The 19,052-nt window shown below is 56.5% G+C and overlaps 1 protein-coding gene across 4 annotated transcripts in view; it reads right to left on the bottom strand.

Annotated features, from left to right (window-relative positions):
• The window catches only part of AP2A2 (adaptor related protein complex 2 subunit alpha 2), a 63,433-nt gene that overhangs the window by 13,449 nt on the left and 30,932 nt on the right, over nt 1-19,052 (bottom strand). Inside the window, exons 3-11 of one of the 4 annotated variants that reach the window (XM_089914296.1) lie at nt 16,275-16,417; nt 15,775-15,810; nt 14,712-14,905; nt 11,114-11,243; nt 7,965-8,066; nt 4,220-4,328; nt 2,756-2,906; nt 1,711-1,879; nt 425-562 (exon numbers count right to left, since the gene is read on the bottom strand). In XM_089914296.1, coding sequence (XP_089770422.1) covers nt 425-562; nt 1,711-1,879; nt 2,756-2,906; nt 4,220-4,328; nt 7,965-8,066; nt 11,114-11,243; nt 14,712-14,905; nt 15,775-15,810; nt 16,275-16,417 — 1,172 coding nt within the window. The remainder of the gene's footprint in view (nt 1-424; nt 563-1,710; nt 1,880-2,755; nt 2,907-4,219; nt 4,329-7,964; nt 8,067-11,113; nt 11,244-14,711; nt 14,906-15,774; nt 15,811-16,274; nt 16,418-19,052) is intronic. The other 3 variants (XM_089914297.1, XM_022565419.3, XM_022565420.3) reach the window with 3 other exon arrangements.

Raw genomic sequence — 19,052 nt, 5'->3', positions numbered from 1 at the left:
CCCTCTGGCCTCCAAGTCGACCCTCCGTAACAACCCCAGAGCGCCGTTCCAGAACACCCACCTCGTCACCGCCCTAGGCTTCGAGTCCTTCAAGCCCAGAGCTGGGCCCAAAGCTGGGCGCTGGGGGCCCCTCACTGCCACACCGGCCTGTGTCCCCGCTGCGCCCACCCCCCACGCACGCCCTGCTCCCTCTGGTGCTGAGCACCTGCCTCCCGGGACCTCCGCACGGGAGGGGGAGGGGGAGGGCCTCTGCAAAGTGATTCTGGAAGACTGGAAGGCTCCCCTGAAAATGCTGATAAAAAAGCTAAAGCAAAGGCCTCTCGTCCAATACGTAGTAGATTCTCAACAAGGCTGCAAGGACGCACTTCTGCTGAGACACACAAGCATCGGTGCCGGTGACGACACAGAGGCCGCCAGAACTCACAATCTCTTCTCGGATAGAGTAGTCGGCCGTCTCCAAGTAGCTCAGCATCTCGGCCACGATCTGCTGGGCATTGCTGCGGTCGCACATGGCGTAGAGGAGGTCCACGGCCCGCTGCCGCACGCTCACGTCCCGTTCCGTCTGGGGAACGAGCACAGAGCCAACAGCCACATGAAAGAAGCCTGGGCAGGGGACGGTGGCAGTCCGCTGTGACACGTGCCCTCCCACGGTCCTGAGCCGGGCGGCTCAGGCACCCCCCCCCCCGCCCCCGTCCCAATGCTCACTCGGAGCTCTGCCCACTCAGCACCCAAATCCAGGAGCCCGAGAGCCCCTCACTTGCCACCCCACTGCCCCCCTCACTCCGGCATTCAGACCCCACAGCTCTGGACCGGCCACGATCACGATCACACTCCATCCCCAGGGGGTGGGTCAGAGGCCGCCTGCTGTGTGGTCACAGACCGGCCCCTTCCACGTCACCTGAGAGCCCGTCCCCGTGCTGGCTCCCAGCCCCACCCCGGACCCTCAGAAACAAGAGCACAGCTGCTCCCCAGCACAGGACAGCATGAGAGGCACTGCCATGGGCCCAGCCACAGGCATGGCAAGAGCAAGTCTTTCTGATCCAGGCAGTGACTGAAAGAGATGCCAAAACCACCCAGGAGGAATTCGAAACACCAGAAAGCGAAATCCCAAGCCTTTGCACGGCCTCTTGTTCAAAACACACACCAAAGATGTCTATTAAACACACACAAGCCCAAAGGAACAGGGTCAGACGTGCTCTCAGCAGTAAGCCCAGGACCACGACAGTGGGTTCCGTAGCTTCCCCATCTGCCTTCAGTTTTCTAACACGCAGGAACGCAGTGGATGTGGCCGTGTCTGACCCTGAGGAGCCAACCCTCATTAGAGCAGAAGACCTCAGCTTGGCTCTTCCAGCTCTGGAATTTCAATTCCCTGACAAAAGCAAATATTCTTCTGCAAGGAGTGAGTTTTCTCGGAGACATGGACAAAATATTTCATCCTTCTACCAAAACGAACAGTTTCTATTGATCCCAATTTTTATTGCGACTCTGCTCACGTGCCAGGCCCAGCGGGAGATGCCCTGTGTGGTCATGGTCTCTCGCGGGCAGAGGGCAGAACCGCCTGGGGACGCACGCAGCCTGCCAGATCGCCCGGGGCCCGAGCGCACGACCCCAAGTGACCGCGGGACCCCCCGGTAGCTCATGAGTGACAGCATGAGTGACACAGGGACAAGGTGCCCCCGTGGCCAGGCAGCCCCAGAAGAGCACACTTGCCTTCAGGGCATTGATGACCGTCTCAATGTGTGTCTTCACAGCCTCGTGGGAGAACTCGGAGCTGGCCAGCGTGCACATGCTCTCCAGAGCCAGGTAGCGCAGGTTGGTCTCCCGGTGCTGCAGGAACTGGCCCAGCTGGTTACAGGCGCGGACCAGCAGGTTTGGCTCGCTGTGCGGACGGGAGAGGTGGGTGGGCAGGGGTCCTCCACTCGGCCTAGGCCGTGCCACGTTCACGGCCACCACGGTCTCCCGGGACGCAAGACCTGACGCTCACTCTAGTTGGTACCACACAAGGACCCGTGCCTTGCGTCCCCCAGAGCCTTTCTGAGTGCATCTGCAGAACCCCTGACTCCAGAGGGTCGAGGGCAGCTGAGACCCCCAGCCTCCACGCCAAACTGGCGGGGCGGGGGCGGCAGGGGGACCCGGCTTTCACCAAGCCTCAGCCAGGGGTGGGCTCTCAGCCAGAGAACCCGCTTGGCCGACAGCTGGACAAAAGCCGCGACACCGAGAGACAGACGCACAGACGGAGATGATATAACAGAGGTTACTGGCTATTTAAGTACCGACTACGTGAAACTCGGCATTAAGTCTCTGCTTGCTCTTTACTCTGCCCTCTGAAGAGTTAACAAGGACAGGGGGGCCGCTCCGAGAGGGAGAGTCTCGTCACCGGTGCCCAACCCCGTGGACCGCAGAGCTCAGGCAGCTGCACCCGGCGGAAGCGCTGCAGGAAGGCAGGGCCGCAGGAGCACCCCCCACCCCCTCCCCTCCCCATGCCACCTCCACACACTTTCCCACCACAGCCTCGGACCAACAAAGCCTACAGGACACACGTGCTCATGCTGCACTCCCAGGTGGCCCTGGGAGCAGCGGGTCAGGCAGGATGCCCAAGAGAAGCAGGGCAGCCGTCTGGGGGAGGTGAGACCATGGCAGTCACGCTCACGGTGTGGAGGGTCTGAGGCCAGAGTGCGCGCGGGGCGGCTCCGAGCACCGCACCCTCAGGCCCGCCAGGGAGGGTGGCGCCAGGGACCAGGCCGCGGGGGCCCACCTGTCGTGGTGGGTGATAAGGCTGATGGCCTCGAAGAGCACGGCGTTCTTGGCGTTGGAGTGCTGCACCTTCTTGGACTTGGGCGGCTCCTGGGCTTTGTTCAGAATCGTCTCCAGGCACTCGGTCAGGCGGCCTCGCACTGCAGGGTCTTCTGGGCGAGACAGACAGACGTTGGCCCGGCTCCCCTTGGCCCACACGGCCGCCCCGCCTGAGTATTGGTACCCTTCATCTCACAACCCCATAACGAAGGGCGAGGACCCCTACTCAAACCGTGTGGCTGCTTAAAATAAGAGGATCTGCCAGCCAGGGTAACTACACATACATTTTAACACAAATAACATACACAAGTTTTTGCTGAAATATAGATTATATAAGTCAAGGAAAATAAAATCTCAGAGACGTGGACAAAACACATGATGTCAAAGTTTGAGGGAAGGGGGGGCAAAAGGTTTTTTCCTCTACCTGCTATTGCCAATAGAAATAGAGAAAACACTCTGAAGAGCAATAAAATGAGAAAGAAAAATTTTAAGTTCTAGTCAAACCAGAAGAAAAGAAATAATGCACCAAAAAATAGACTAAGAAAGCAATAAAAATACCAGAACTCCAGAAACTGTTGCAGCGCATCTAAGGCACCTGCCCAACCACCAGCTGTTCAGGGAGGGCGGGCCCTGCGCACCTGAGCAGACGGAGGGCAGGGCTCCCAAAGCCGCCCCGGGGTTGGGGGCAGGGGCCTGAAAGGAGGAGGAGGGTGATGAGATTCACCCCCATCGGGGGTCGGAGTCGCCCCAGGTCTCGGAATAAAGGAGGCAGAGGTCAGTTCCACGGAGAGAACTACTGCCGCAGGGGAGACAGGGGCAGCCGGTGGGCGGGAGTGGGAGGCAACGGCGGGGTCCCGCTCCCACGCGAGGGCTCTGCCACAGGGCGTGCGGCTCACGCTTTAGTGTAGAACAGACTCAGAATGGAAAGTTACTGGAATTTAACAAAGACATACCTTGTACAAACACAAATGAAGATTAAAATGTAAAGGTTACAACAACAAAACCATCTTTGTAGAGGCAATTTGGAAGTATTGAACACAAATTCTCTTGTGCATTCTTCAGCCAGGAAATTCTATTTCTAGATACCTACCATACTAGTCAAATGTAACGTTTTAGAATAAAACACGAACATGACAACATCCGTGATGTGTACTTTAAGGTTACACAGATTGTTAACAACTTAGGATGTAAGGTTTCAAACAGTTTCCAGAATTATTCATAAAAGCAGAGATCACCCTGAGCCGTACCAAAATTGTGATTTCTCTACCAGCTGCTGGGGAAAGCCAAGAACCATGGCAGCATCACAGAAAGATCCAGAGAACAAGAGCCAGCACCGGAGAGGACTTTAAAGATAGCAAACGAGAGACCTAACCCTAAAACGCTGCAGTAAACCCCTGCGGAGAGGCCCCTGCTGCATGGCTGTCACCTGGGGGCGGGTAGCACTGCAGCAGCCTCAGAAGTTTGACTGATAGCCAGGGAGCCGGGACGAAATAGTACGTGTAATCCTGGAGATCTGTGGAGGCCGACGTCACGATCTGCAAAACAGCACAGGGGGATGAGACACCACGGGCAGGTGTGCTGAGAGCGTGCGGCACACTTGTCTGTGTCTGAAGGGCAGGAGCACAGGCACCCAGGCCCCAGGAGGAGCCACTGCACGATGACGCCCCTCCCCTGCAGGACACAAACCCTGGGCACCCGACCCTCGAGAGCGCAACAGCGACGCTGCACTCAGTACAGAGTTCTCGGAGCCTAGACTGGGAAAGTGCATTAAACGCAGAAGGGAGGCCTTCAGTCATCAGCCCTGCACCCACACCGCCCCAAGCACAGGCCCTGCCGTGAGCTGCCCAGGCCCGAAAGCAAGCGACCTCCCATCACGCTGCCACCCGCCTGTCCCACGCAGTCTGGGCAGGACAGACACCCCCTCAGCCTCCTGAACACGGGACTGTCCCTTAAGGCAGCACACGCCCACCGACACGCAGCCCGGCACCTCCCCACGTCCTGCGTCTGGGAGCTCGGAGCGGCTCCTGTCACAAAGCTCGCAGCGGCGAGCGACACTAGGTCATGAGTGACCTGGGACGCGGCCACTCCTGCAGTGGGTGAACTCCAAGCCGTGTAAAGCACTGACGGGACCAGTAGAAGCAGGTGCGGGCGCACCGAGTGGAAGAAGGACCGCGCCACCGCACGGACACAGCCGGCCTTTCGAACACATCTCATGCAGCTAACACCACACTTAGAGACAGACTTACAGCTTTAAATGCACACAATGAAACAAATACAGAAACAAAAGCATGAAGAGTTCGTCTCGAGGGTTCGGAAAGAGACCAGCACATTAACCCAAAGAAAGCAGAGAAAACAATAAAGATATAAGCAGGAAGTAATAAGGTAGAAAAATCAAAACAAAGTCCAAAGAAATTCTTACACAGGATTTTACACCTGGTGAGATTCATCAAGCAGAGAATGAAAAGGGCGAATACCCAGCGTCAAAATGGAGAAGGGAGGCCTCACCATGAAGCCGGCACACAGAACAACTTCCGGCCAATGTGTCTGAATATTCACACAAGTTAGCAAATGTCAAGAACTGAATTTGAATTGAATGCATAATTAGAAGTTGTCTCACAAAGAAAACCCTAAATTCAAACGGCTTCACCAGTTAACCAATGATAAAAATGTTAGCAAAGATATAGAAAGGAATTTCCTTAGTGTAGCAAAGAGAAGGAACACTGACAAAGCCAGCCTAAGTCGTGCTTAACAGTGAAACATCGCAGCCCTTCCCTTCGAGAGCAGAAACAAGACACCGATTATCTCTTATATTCAACACTGCAGTGGAGGTCGGGATTGGAGCCGTAAAGCAGAAAGTATAAACAAACATGGCCTGGGAAAGGGAAAAACTGCCACTGCCCACAGACCACATGACAGGGTACAGAGAAGACCCAAAGCAATCCACGTATAAATTACCAAAACTAATAGGTGAGTTTGGCAAAATTGCCAACATCAAGGGCAATATACAAAAACCAACTGTGCAAACCAGCATACACTATTGTATAATAACATTTTTAGGGTACCATTGAGAATAGCATTTTTTAAATGAAGTATATAAAGACAAGTTGAATAAAAAATAAAAGAACCTCTACTCGAGAAGTTGAAACATTTTTGGGAGAAATTAAAGACTAAGTAAATGGAGAGAAACACCATGGTCACAGATTGAAAATCTCAATACTACATAGATTTGAATTCTCCCAAAACTGACCTACAGATTAAAGGCAGCCCCAGTAGGATTCTGTTGAGTGGGGGAACACTGGCCCCACTAAACATCAAATTAGCCCAAAGTCACACCACTGGTGCAAAGATGTACAGAGAAACCAACGGAGTGCAGCACAGACCCGGCTGCTGGTGTGGGACCAAGGGGCAGCGCAGAGTCTGCAGGGAGAAAGCAGCACCACACAGAGACACCTGCCCCAGGTGGATCATCAACCTGCACGCGAGCCCTCAGAATAGGGAACAACTTCAGACATTTAAGGACACGAAGACATTAACCATACAGGAAAGGATTAGTAAGTCTGACTATATTAAAATGTGGAATTTCTGATCATAGAAGACTTCATACGAGACTGAAACGGCAAGTTACACAGCAGGACAAGACTTTTAAACACAGAGTAGGCTGAACTACACGAAGCTGGCATCTTTGCAGATCAAGAATGATTAAAAGTTGGCAATTTTGTTTGGTTCAACCCAATCTAACCAACAAAGTGCTCACACCTACCATATATAAAGGGGGCTTCCCTGGCGGTCCAGTGGGTAAGACTCCTCACTTCCAGCACTCCCACTGCAGGGGCCCAGGTTCGATCCCTGGTCGCGAGCTAAGATCCCACACGCCACGCGACGTGGCCAAAAAAATAAGTAAATATAAATGTAAAAATAAATACAAGGGGCTTCCCTGGTGGCGCAGTGGTTGAGGGTCCGCCTGCCGATGCAGGGGACATGGGTTCGTGCCCCGGTCCGGGAGGATCCCACATGCCGCGGAGCGGCTGGGCCCGTGAGCCATGGCCGCTGAGCCTGGGCGTCCGGAGCCTGTGCTCCGCAACGGGAGAGGCCACAACAGTGAGAGGCCCGTGTACCAAAAACAAACAAACAAATAAGTACAAAATTAAGGTAAATTAACAAAATAAAATAAGAACTTCTATAAAACAACAAAAAAGACAACGTCATGGGAAAATAGGTGAAAAGACTGAAGAGGCTCTTCACAAAAGAAGGTATTCAAAAAGCTAGCAGACGTGCAAAGCTGCCCCAGCTCACAGATAATCAGGAAAGCGTAGACCAGATCACAACGCGAAGTGGCCCCCGGCGCTGGGCAGGGGGCAGGCCCGTCAAAGTCACCTCCAGGGGGATGGCTAAGTGCTGGACAAGACGAGGCACAGGCGGTGGGGCACAGACACTGCACGGCAGCAGGGATCAACCATCGGCACTCGAAACAATTCGCCAACTTCACATGTCGAGCAAAGCAAGCCAATCATAAAACAACATATACTGTGTGATCCTGTCACACAAAATTTAAAGTGCAGAGCTGAACGCAGTTTGAGGACGCTCCCTCCCTGTAGCGGGGCCAGGGGCTGAGCTGCTCTGCTCTGTGCACTTGGCCACGCGAACAGGGCATTTCTGACAAAAAGTTCGAAAGAGAGGGAAGGGTAAGCTGTGAAAAAGTGAGAGTGTGGCATGGACATATATACACTACCAAACGTAAAACAGATAGCTAGTGGGAAGCAGCCGCATAGCACAGGGAGATCAGCTCGGTGCTTTGTGACCACCTAGAGAGGTGGGATAGGGAGGGTGGGAGGGAGGGAGACGCAAGAGGGAAGAGATATGGGAACATATGTATATGTACAACTGATGCACTTTGTTATAAAGCAGAAACTAACACACCATTGTAAAGCAATTATACTCCAATAAAGATGTAAAAAAATATATATTAAAAACATTAAAAGAAACTTTTTTTAATTAAAAAATTTTTTTTAAAAAAAGGTCGAAAGAAAAGCCAGTCAGCTATGAACCAAGACACATTTCCACCCCTGAACATACAAACTGACCCAAACATCTTGCATTCCAAAAAGTACATACATTAGAAAAAATAACTACGACCAAAACCCACCGAGTTCCGTTCCCCTCGACGGACTTACTCTGCTTAACCTGGAGACGGCCAGAGACACAGAGGTTTTAAACTCTTCCGGGTTCTTCTGTGCTAAGGTGGTGATGAGGCTGGCGGCGGCAGTCACCACACCCTGAGGAGACACACACACATTTAGACGCCAAAGCTCCTGACGACACCCTCTCATTTTAAACTCCTTTTCTAAACAGAACTTTAAATGCAGAAGAACAAACACAGAGGCAGCCCAGGGCCACCTCGGGCCCACTCTGATCAGCTCTCAATGTGCTTAGAAAGCAAGGTGCACACATAGGTTGTTTTCTTGTTCTAGTGTCTCTCTGAAAACTGGGAAATCCAGCACCCCTCTAGCCCAAACCCTGCCTCAGTGAAGGCCAGCGCGGGGCAGCGGCTCCGGGCCCCAGTCTCCACCCGCCCATCGCCTGCCTCTGCGCTCGCTGCCCCGATCTAGATCATTCCGGGTGGACACACCGTGTTCAGACTCACATCAATCTTTACAACCCAAAACTGAGATTGTGTGAAACAGCAACTGAAAAGCCCATTTTTCCCCATTTTGAAGGGTCGTCCAAGCCGTGTCTCTGCCCTCTGTCCTGAAAGCACCACCGGGCCTGGACGAGACCTGACCCTCCCCACGGAGCCCCGCGGAACCCTGGCCTCAGCACACAGGGACCTTCCACGCAGCCCAGGGGAGTCTCTACCGTCATCCTGGGACACTAGTATTTACTCCCAGTAACTCATGTCTCCTGGAGGGAGACACTGGTTAGGTAGAGAAGGTCTCTTGCAAATATAAGAAAGAAAAGACAAAACCAATGACACCCATTGACAAAAACGGGTGTAAAGATGCAAAGCTCCCTCGAATCATCACGTAATTCCTCCAGCCCCTCCCCCACCCCCACTCCCGAGCAGGCGGGAGAAGGTGGCAGAGTTTCTGCAGCCGAGGCAGGGTCAGGTCCAGCACCACAGCGACCTCATCAGAGGCCACCGCTGTGCTGTTGAAATTTCGTCTTTCTGATGGAAACGCGAAAGCCACGCTAAAGAAACGGGTCTAACTGGCCTCACTGTCCACATCTCAGTGGGCGATAAGGGCCAAACACAGAGCTTTTAACAAACAGGCGTTTACAACACGCAGATTCCGCAGGGCAGAGTCTCTTTCACCGTGGCTTCTGAGTGTTTGGGACACAGCCTGCTTCCCCAGGAAGATTCACCTGCGGGATGAATCAGGAAACATTCTGACAGAAGTCAGTTGGGGCTGGTTGGCTCCTGAGGTGCAGCTTCTCACCTTCCCTGCGCGCCCGCAGGGTCTCTGCAGGAAGGCGGTGTGAGGAGAGGGCTGGGGGGCCCACGCAGCCGTGGCTCTGCCGGGCCCCAGACCCCAACCCCCGACCCGGGCCGCCTCCTCTCCCCCCTCGGGACACCGCTCGGGCCGCACACGACTAAGGGAGGGCCAGGCCTGGCGCAGGGCTCTGCACATCACAGCCCTCCCGCCTCTTCCGCTGCTCTCGGAAGGGCTTGCTCCCTCTGGGTGGGCGAGTGACACTCTTCCTGAGGTTTCCTGACCTTGAGACCAAAGAAGCCAAATCTCACACCTTTGGTGGCAAAGTCAGGAGGTGTGCGACAAGAAGCCACAGCCCCGCAGAGGGCAGAGAGCAGGTGCAGAGAGCAGCAGAGGTGAAGGGAGAGCTGGCCGGTGGACGCGGCCTCACCCTGGGCTGGCTGAGACGCCCCTCCACCTCGCCCAACGCAAGCTGGGCTCCTGTGGCCTAGAACCACAAGCAGTGCACCTGGCAACAGAGCCGGGTACGTGAAAATACAAAAGCGAACCAAACAGCCGGGCACAGAAGCGTCCAAGGAGGAGAGCCTCCTGGCCGGCGAGACACGGCTCCACCACCCTGGAAAACGCTCGGTGTGGGCGTCGCTGGCCTTGGGCCTCGGCACCTGTCGGCATGTGGCTGCAGAAAGCTCCCCCGACAAGGCAGGAGTGATGACAACTCCTGGTAAAATGCCACGAACCATAACCAATTACGCCTGCTCAGAGCACTGGGCCGTGTCACCGCCACACCTGGGCTCTGGACGGCCCTGCCCCGGCCCTGCCTTGCCGTCGGCTCCGGGTTCAAGCCCGGACCTGTGTGAAGCCGTCCAACCTCTCTGAGCCTCAGTTTCCTCGTCTGCAAAACTGGAAAACGCCCCACGGCCTCCAGCCTGGCCGCCTGACTCCATGGCAGGGCCTGAACCCGAAGAGGTGGAGCATGGCCCGGCACGCAGGTGAACGCTGCGGCCCGAGGCCCCCGCCCCCGCAGCACGGCCTGCAGACACCCCCTCCCCTCCGAGGAAGGGCTGCCCTATGCAGACTCGAACGTTCCTGGTAAGCGTGGGAAATGACGGAGGGCCAGCTCGCCGGGCAGCCCAAAAGGCAAGCCGCCCAACCACCAGCTCTCGTCTCTGAGTCTACATATGCCGATGGGTTACTTTTCATTTAATCTTTAAGGGAAATTTCTCTTCTGGGAAACAATGGAGTAACCAGCTAATGTGCTAACACCTATCAGCTCAGCAGGAAATTCTGTGCGGAACCTCGATTCTCTCGTTTGTACAACGGGATTCCGGCAGGACAAGGCCACTCTGTCCAGCATCGTTTCCTACTCGGCCCCGCCTCCCGGTGTCAGCGTGGACAAGGGCCCATGACTCACAGCCAACCACAGCCAGCAAATCGCTCCACATCTCCCTGCCCTGGCCTGCGACACAGGTAGGGCTCGGGCCTGGCTCGTGCACCAGCTATGTGCATTGGGCAGCCTGCATGCCAGAGCCTGGGGGGCTACAGGACAGCCCTCTGACAGCCTTAAACAGGGGGAAGACAGGCACACCTTGTGAAGCCCTCAGTGGACGCAGTGTTTCCAGAAGATGCTGGGCTGTGCCTTGTTCGTCCCTGCAGCCAGCAAGCTGGAGACCCTCCAACGCCTGGTGACAGGGTGAGCCAGAGACCCTGTCTAGTCCACCCTGTCCCCAGGGCAGGGGCTCCCGACGCCTAACCACAGGCGCTCCCAGGCTCGATGGACGGGTCGTGGACGTCGCCCCAAGCATCCCGGAAGTCACACACAGCTGCTCGCACCGCACTGGCCTGAAAGAGGCTGCTCCATGGGAGGGGCTGCACACTGGCCCAGAGGCACCTACCAAATGCTGGTCGTTGAGGAGGTGCACCACGCGGGACGTCCAGTCGCCCATGGGGACGAGGTCGGGAGATGTCCTGTACAAGCGCAGCAGGCACAGGGCGGCGCTCTGCTTCACGCTGTCCATGGTGTCTCTGAAAGACAGACAGCAGTCACTCCTGGGCACAGCGGTGAACCCGGCCCAGAGCCCACGGACAATACCCCAGAGTCACCACAGAAGCAGAGGTGCACCCGTGCGGGGGCTGGAGGGACACTCAGGACAAGGCCGCTTCAAGCTCTCCACGCAACAAGCTCAGGCCCACCTCTCGTGATGGGTCTTGGTGGGGACCACGCCTGCACAGTGACAGACAGCCATCTGCTCGAGGGGCCACCTCCACGGATGTCGCCCCGAACACGGTGGACGGGAAGGGGTCCTGCCACCGCTAACCTGCTCCTCGCCAAAGCAGCAATTCCCAAGTGCTGTGCACAACCTCAGCTACGCAGGCTGACAGCTAACGTTCCAATAACTAATAACTGAATTACAGTATTTTTTTTCATTCCTTTTTTAGTTATTTTTATTTTTGGCTGTGTTGGGTCTTTGTTGCTACACGCAGGCTTTCTCTGGTTTTGGAGAGCGAGGGCTACTCTTCATTGCAGTGTGCCGGCTTCTTATTGTGGTGGCTTCTCTTGTTGCGGAGCATGGGCTCTAGGTGTGCGGGCTTCAGTAGTTGTGGCAAGTGGGCTCAGTAGTTGTGGCTCGTGGGCTCTAGAGCACAGGCTCAGTAGTTGCGGCGCACAGGCTTAGCTGCTCCGTGGCATGTGGGATCTTCCCGGACCAGGGCTCAAACCCGTGTCCCCTGCATTGGCAGGCGGATTCTTAACCACTACGCCACCAGGGAAGCCCCCGATTGCAGTATTTTTTAAGCTCACTTAATAACACAGAGTCCAAAGGGGAGAGTATCAGAGAGCCTTGCACGGCCATGGCGCCCCGTGTCCACCTAGAGATCTCCTCCCCTACACACCCGGTGGGCGCCTGGGGAACAACCGCAGCTACGCCGGGCAAGGGGCGTCTGGAGGGCTCCTGTCCTGGTTTTCATGCTGACCGAGGACAGAGACGGTCCCAACGCTGTTTACCCCTCCTCCTCCCAGACCCTAGCCAAACGCTGCCATGCAGCCGGGCAAGCGGCAGGCCCACCGACGAGCGTTCCAGAGGAGGCCATCAAAACACGTCTGAGAAGAACCTGTCCACGCCCCCTAAGTGCTGACAGAAGCAGTGGGGTTCCCGTTCCGTGGAGGGAAGAGCAGGGTTTGGGGGCTGTCATTACCATTTACCTCCTTTTAGCTTTTTTTATTTCTAAATAACTCCCAACGGATATGACAAACCCCTAAACTGCCCCCCATTCCGTGCCAAAGAAAAATTACTTCAGTAAAAATTTCTCTCTTGGATGTAAACCCTCTGGGGAGCAGGGGCAGATGCCTGTCCCTCTCTCTGGCCCTGCGCCGCATGCTCCAGGAGCGGCGGGCAGCAGCAACCTCCAGGCCTCACGGCCTCCTGGGTGTCTGCCGTCTGCGCCCACACACTGCGGCTGAAAGAAGCCGGCCGGTTTCTACCGCGGGGCCTACCAGCTGGCAGCCCACCCTACCCGTACAGCCGCTGCTGGTGGGAACACCGGAGGACGGTGTGAAGCAAGGAGACCGCTGTCCCCTGAGCTTCAACTCTGTCTCCAGTCAAGGCCCAGAGCTCAGTCCCGGCCTGGAGGGCGCCCCATCGTCCCTCCCTCCCCGACCTCCCGGCTCTACCCCGCCGCCCTCAGTCTTGCAGCTCCATGCCCAGGCACCTCCGTCCCCACAACTCCACTTTGAGTCTATTTGGTCGCTGGATTTCAAGCGTTGGTCATTTGTTTCAAGGAGGGCTCGCAGGTCCACACAACCTGAGCTTCTGGGGCGAGAGCGGCTGCCTGTGATACTGACACTGAGAGAACGAGGCTCCCCGCACACCCCTCAGCAATCTTCCTGCTGCAGGCTCTCTTCTCCACCTTGGGTTCCGCCCCTCCAGGCTGTGTCTCAGCACACACCCTTCTGTGTCCTTTCAACCTGCAGTGCAATCCACCCTTTACTTCAGGCAAGTGTTCTGGAATTATCTGAACACTTTCAAAGATTACCTCTATTTCACATTCCACTCATCCAACAGGTATTTATTGAGCGCTTACTATATACCAGGCATTGTTCAAAATGCTAGAAAGAAGGCAACAGTCACAGTGAGCAAAAGCTCTGATCCCGGGAGCTTGCTTCTGAAAGCAGAGACCGGCAACCCGCAGCCAGGTTAACTGTGCACCGGGCAGGGGCGGGGCTGGAGGAGGGGGTCAGGACCCTGAGGCACAGCTGCCTTCTGACTGGCTCCAACCTCCAGCCCCGCCTGCCCCTCCGGCCCACTCTGATCATACCACGTCTTTCTCCCACCTCGGTGACTTGATTCTCGGGGCACCCGCCATGTTCTCTGCGTCTTCCGGTTCACAGGTGTGTAACGGTGTCACCTTGGTTCTCCACGTGCTTCCAATCAGCTCCGCCACCCCTCCCCTGTGCTCGTGCTACTGTGGGTCCACCACCTCTGAGCTCTCACATTCGGGACCGCTTTTTCCATCAGGCAGTTCCGTGACCTCTCTTCCAGCCTGGCTCCTCCGTCTGCCTCTGGTGTGACACCCCGGTGGCACTCCTCCAGGCCTGCAGCCACACACCCGACACTCCCCGGGCCTGTGGCCACCCTGCCACTGCACTGCTTCTTGCTCACGGCCAAGGTGCTCCGTCTGGCACAGCTGCCACCTCGGGCTGATCATTCTCTGTGCACCGTAGGGGGTGTAGCTGCATGCCTGGCCTCCACCCATGAGATGCCAGGAAAACACCCTTTGTGGTGACAACCAAACGTGCTGGGGCAACACCACTCATTGAGAACCAGGCGTCTACACCCACGTGCTCTGGTGAGGTGTGGGGCGCTTCCCGACAGCCTCCCAGCCTCTCCACTGCGCTGTCTGAGGGTCGTTCCCACTCCCCCACAGCCCCGCCCCCCGCGGCTCCACCCCCCGCGGCCAGAGGAGCTGGAGTTGCCGAGTCCTGCTCCACCTGCTCGCTGGTTGTCCCAGAGAACCCAGTCCCCTGAGTCCTGACGAGCCCCCTGGGCTGAGACCCTATTCAGCCAGCCGTGCTGCCCGGGTGTGGGCTGTGTCACCTTCCCAAGGTGCAGCGCGTCCTGGAACAGGAGGGGGGCCCGCCTCCGCCACGCCCCGTGGCCCAGCACGGCACAGCTGGAAACTCTTCCAGACCTGCCTGCTCAGCCCCACTCAGCTCCCCTCCAGATGGGACAGGGTGGGGGTGTGGGGTGCTGGGAAGTCTCAGGATTGGGGTGTGTGAACGTTTCTGCGAAAGGGCGAGAAGGGGCCCCGTGCCCGCAGGACGGCCGCGCTCCCTCTGCCTGGACGGAAGGTTCACCTGGCCTCCCCGTCTCCCCACCACGTAAGACGTGAGACGGGGAGGTTAGCTCACTCCATAAATCCTTCAGCAGTCACACAGCTGATCTGTTTAACGTGAGAGATGGCCACAGTCTCAGCAGCAGGGCACCGGACACATACCCGGCTACGAGGATTTTAGGGATCTCCCCCGCGAACGCCTCGGCCATCTCCCGGCTGCCCACGTTGGCGATGCAGTGCAGGGCCAGGCCCGTGAAGGTGGGGTTGCGGCTGCCCAGGTCGTTCTTGACGGCGTTGTTGACCAGGCGGATCAGCTCCGAGTTGGAGTTCACCAGCACCGAGATGAACAGGTAGCCCTGGGTTCCAGAGGGGCGAGAGAGCACAGCGCTCGTGACAAGCCGAGTGCCTCAGACACCAGGCAGACGTGCTCGGCCGTCAGCAAGCCCCAGCACCATCTCATCTGCTCAGGGCGCTGCGGCCGTCAGGCCACGGGGGACCCAGCTGCCTTCTGCTGAAAATGCCAGTTCTGTCCCCGGATTCCGCTGTGAACGATTCTGTGGGACGCACCTAAGAGGCACTGTCCCCAGCGGCATCAGACACCTTGGTGCCCCCCATCCCACTCACTCATCCATGGGCACCTGTGCTCAGCACGGCCTGAACAGGATGGAAAGGCCCCGCCTCAGCTGGAATGGGGCCACTACGGCGATTTCCAGCAACCCGGCTGACTGCCGCTGTCCCCTCTCTCCACTCTGTCTCCGGGCCCCAGCTTCCACTTACCACCAGGCCAAATTCCAGCCCCTTGTCACCCCCGCTGTCCACGCCCTCCCCACGCAGGGACACGCTGACCTCTCAGCCCCCGTCGGTCTCAGGAGGAGCTCACCGCCTTCCCTTCCGCGTACGCGCCTTGACTGGGTGCTGCGGCTCTGTCTGCCCTGGTCCCCGGTGCACCCCTTGGCCTCAGTCTCAGCTCAGGATGCCCCCCTGGAAGCCCTCCCTATTAGCCACCCGCTTCTCAGGGTCTGGAGGGTTCTACACGCCTCTTTCACTGGGCACTGCCCACAGCTCTATTCTCTTGTGTACAGGGCTGTCTGATGCCATCTCCCCCCTGGAACAGAGCAGGGTCCACATCTGCTTATGGTCATATGTCTCCAGGGACCCCCAGCACACTGCTGGGTCCGTGGCAGACACTCGATAAATTCCTGTTGAGTAAATACCAATACTTAACAGAACTCCTGGGGCATCTAGGGTATTTTTTCACTTTCTGTAAGTTAAATTTTTGGACAAGAAGAAAATGTTATTTTGTAACACTCAAGAAAACACACAAATAAGGTTACTCCAAGAGAATGCAGGGCTACAATTACAAAGCCTGGGGTGGGCAGGGCCCAGGCACTGGGCCAGCTAGGAGCAAGGCGAGGCCCGCCACCTGCGCTTGGCTCTTAAACCACGTGGGTGCGGGGCCTGGTTCAGAAACAGGCAGTGGCCAGAGGGGCCACTGGGTGAACTCATCTGTGACACGCGTCAGCAAGGCACTGAGGGGAAGGAAATGCTCTTCCCTGCCCTCTAAGGCGGACCCATGGGAAACGGCACCCCTCGCGTCAAACAGGGGTTTGGTGCAGCTCCCACTGGAACCCACGGGAAATCCCCAGACTAGATGGAAGGTGCAGAGAAAAAGCAGGACACTAAATGGCCATCTGATGAGAAGAACCCCCCGCCCCGCGCACTCACGATCTGCTTCTCGGTGTATCTGTTGGAGCTGAGCAGGTTCACGGCCTCCATGTGCCCGAAGTCGATGTCGTGGCCCAGCAGGAAGATGAAGAGCAGCTTGCACACATACTTCTTCTTGCTGTAGCCGTCCAGGGCCTTGTCGCCTGCGGAAAGGAGGCGGGGGCAGGGCAGAAACAAGACAGCGGGACATGAGGGGCCGGCCTCCAGGAGGCCAGTGTCGTGAGTGCGCGGTGTTGCTAAACCAGGCGCTGCACGTCGGAATCCTAATGTCCGGCTTCCCTGACAAAACAGAAGCCGGAACCCCTGCCTTCCCAGGATGGCCCCAGGGCCTCGTTCCCACCGGCCACAACCTTGCCAGGGCCGCCCTGTCTTAACCAGCAACTTAATCTTTTAAACATGTTTACTAATTTAGGCAGGTGAACACATTCTAAATAATCTTTCATTACACCCAGTTTTAGAACAAATCACCCACCCTAAAAGTCACACACAAAAGGACCAGAAGGGCTTCTGTGTCTTCACCCTAATCACAGCGTGACTACGCCTCTCACAGGAGATCACAGCAAGGCACCTTCAAGACGTGTCGCTGGCAGAGTATAAGATGCCATTTTAAAAAGGACCACTAAACCCTGCCATTTTAAATACCAGAGGTTCTTATTTCCCCTGAGAAGTGTAAAACGCTCCTTAGCAGATTACAAAGATGACAGCCAGAAAGGCTGCCGTCTTCCGAGCTGGGCATCACAGTGACGCCACTGCCACACTGTCAAGGGCCGGACATGGGAGCCAGGAAGACAATGACAGCAACGCTCCTCATGGTACGGGGGTCAGGTCACTCGTGCTCCAGGGACAAGCGCTGGCCGGCCTCAAAGCGTTGTCTAGAAGAAAGAGCCACCCCACCAAGACTCCCCAGGGTGACAGTGATCACGAGTCGGCCAGCCAGCTGGACACCTGGCATTGGGGAGCTCTGAGAAACCCTCCCTCCTTCTGAGCAGCAGACTGGCATATGATTCAATGACCAAACAACATAATGTCAGACCAGGTCGGGCTCCCACCCCCACCCCCACTCGCTCATCTGCCCGCTGCACCCGAGGAGCCCAGCTCTGTCACTTCCTGGCTGGGACCCGTCCCCGTCTCCGTTGGAGAGCATCTGCAGACGCAGGACACGCAGCCCACGGCAAGCAGCAGCCTCCATCTCCTACCCACCCGGCCACCCCTCAAGAACCAGCCTGAGTTCCATCACCTCTGAAAGCCTCCTTTGACAAGCAAGCCAAGAGTGCCGCCCCCTCCTCTCACCCCCTGGAGAGTGGTCCCTGCCACTCAGAGCCCAGGGAACAGCCGGCCAGACTGTGTGCTGGATGCGGCCTGGAGGCCAAAGGGGCTCTTTCTCTGCTGCTTCAGGACATGGACCCAGCGTCCCTCCCACAGCCCTGCCCAACGCTGGGAGACTTACAGACGCACACACTTGAAAGCCAAGCACACAAGAAGGTGAGGGCCACAGTGCAGGCAAGAACAGTCAAGGGTCTCGGCCCCGGTGCTGCCGTGACACGGGATAAGAGCCAGTGTCTCTAGGGAAACGCGTCTGAGCCCTGGTGACCGAATCCTTCTGGAGGACTTTAACTGTGATCCTTTTTCACCCTTTCTCTCACTGAGACTGGCGTTCAACCCTGACCCTAACCCTCAACGAGTATCTTCTTATGTTCAAAGAAGTAAAAAGACTAAGATGCCAAGGATGGACAAGGAGGGCGCCCCTGTCGTCTTCTGGAGCTCAGTTAAAGCACGCCGCGGGCTGTGAGATGCTTCAGAACTGCTGGCACCAGGGTATTAACTCTTCCCTCCCCAGCATCCCCACAGACCTGGGGTGTCTTCTTCATTCTCCATAGCACTTAACTGAATTCAACTGTTAAAAAAGGGAAATGCAAATTAAAACCACAGTAAGGTGTCACTGCACACCCACTAGAAACACCAAGATTTAAAAGATTAACCATACCACGTGCTGGTAAGAACACGGAGGGACTGGGAACTCACACACGGCTGGCGGGGGCACAAAATGATGCAGCCACTCTGGAAAACGTGTGGCAGGTTCTTAAAAGGTTAAACATCCACCTCCCACGCGGCCCGGCCACTCCATCCCCAGGTACCTTCCCAATGGGAACGACACCAGGCGTCCACACAAGGCCCGCACACCAGGACTCACAGCAGCTCCACGCCTAGCCGACAGCACAGGAACAAACCCAGACGCCCACCCTGGTGAGCCAGCACACCGTGAGGCAACCCACCACGACGCGGGCAAACCCCAAACGCAAACGTAAGTCACAGCAAGCAGACACCAGAGGCCTCACACTGCCCGATTCCCTTCATGTGAAATTTCTAGGAAGAGCAGAAGTGCGGTGACAGAAGGAAGACCAGGGGCTGCTGGGGGCTGGGAAGGGTGTTAGGTGCAAAGGGACACGAGGGAACATTTTGGGGGGTGGGAATGTTCTCTGTTGTGTCTGTGGGGGTGGGTGCACGAACACGTGCATTTTTGCCAAAATTCAAAGCGCACGCTTAAAACAAGTGAACTTTATTGTGAGCAACTGTATCTCAGAAAACCAATTTTTAAAAAATTACTCTGTCAAAATATCCCAGGGAAAAAAGAAGAGCAAAAGATGAAAGAAGACGGGCAAGGGGCTTCCCTGGTGGCGCAGTGGTTAAGAATCCACCTGCCAATGAAGGAGACACGGGTTCGAGCCCTGGTCTGGGAGGATCCCACACGCCGCGAAGCAGCTGGGCCTGTGCGCCACA

Source organism: Delphinapterus leucas, chromosome 7 (assembly GCF_059928025.1).
Source record: "Delphinapterus leucas isolate spDelLeu-1000000601 "Yukka" chromosome 7, BTC_Dleu_Yukka2, whole genome shotgun sequence".
In the NCBI taxonomy this organism is placed as follows: domain Eukaryota; kingdom Metazoa; phylum Chordata; class Mammalia; order Artiodactyla; family Monodontidae; genus Delphinapterus; species Delphinapterus leucas.
The sequence above is the reverse complement of the archived record's forward strand: the minus strand, read 5'-3'. Positions and strand labels throughout refer to the sequence as shown.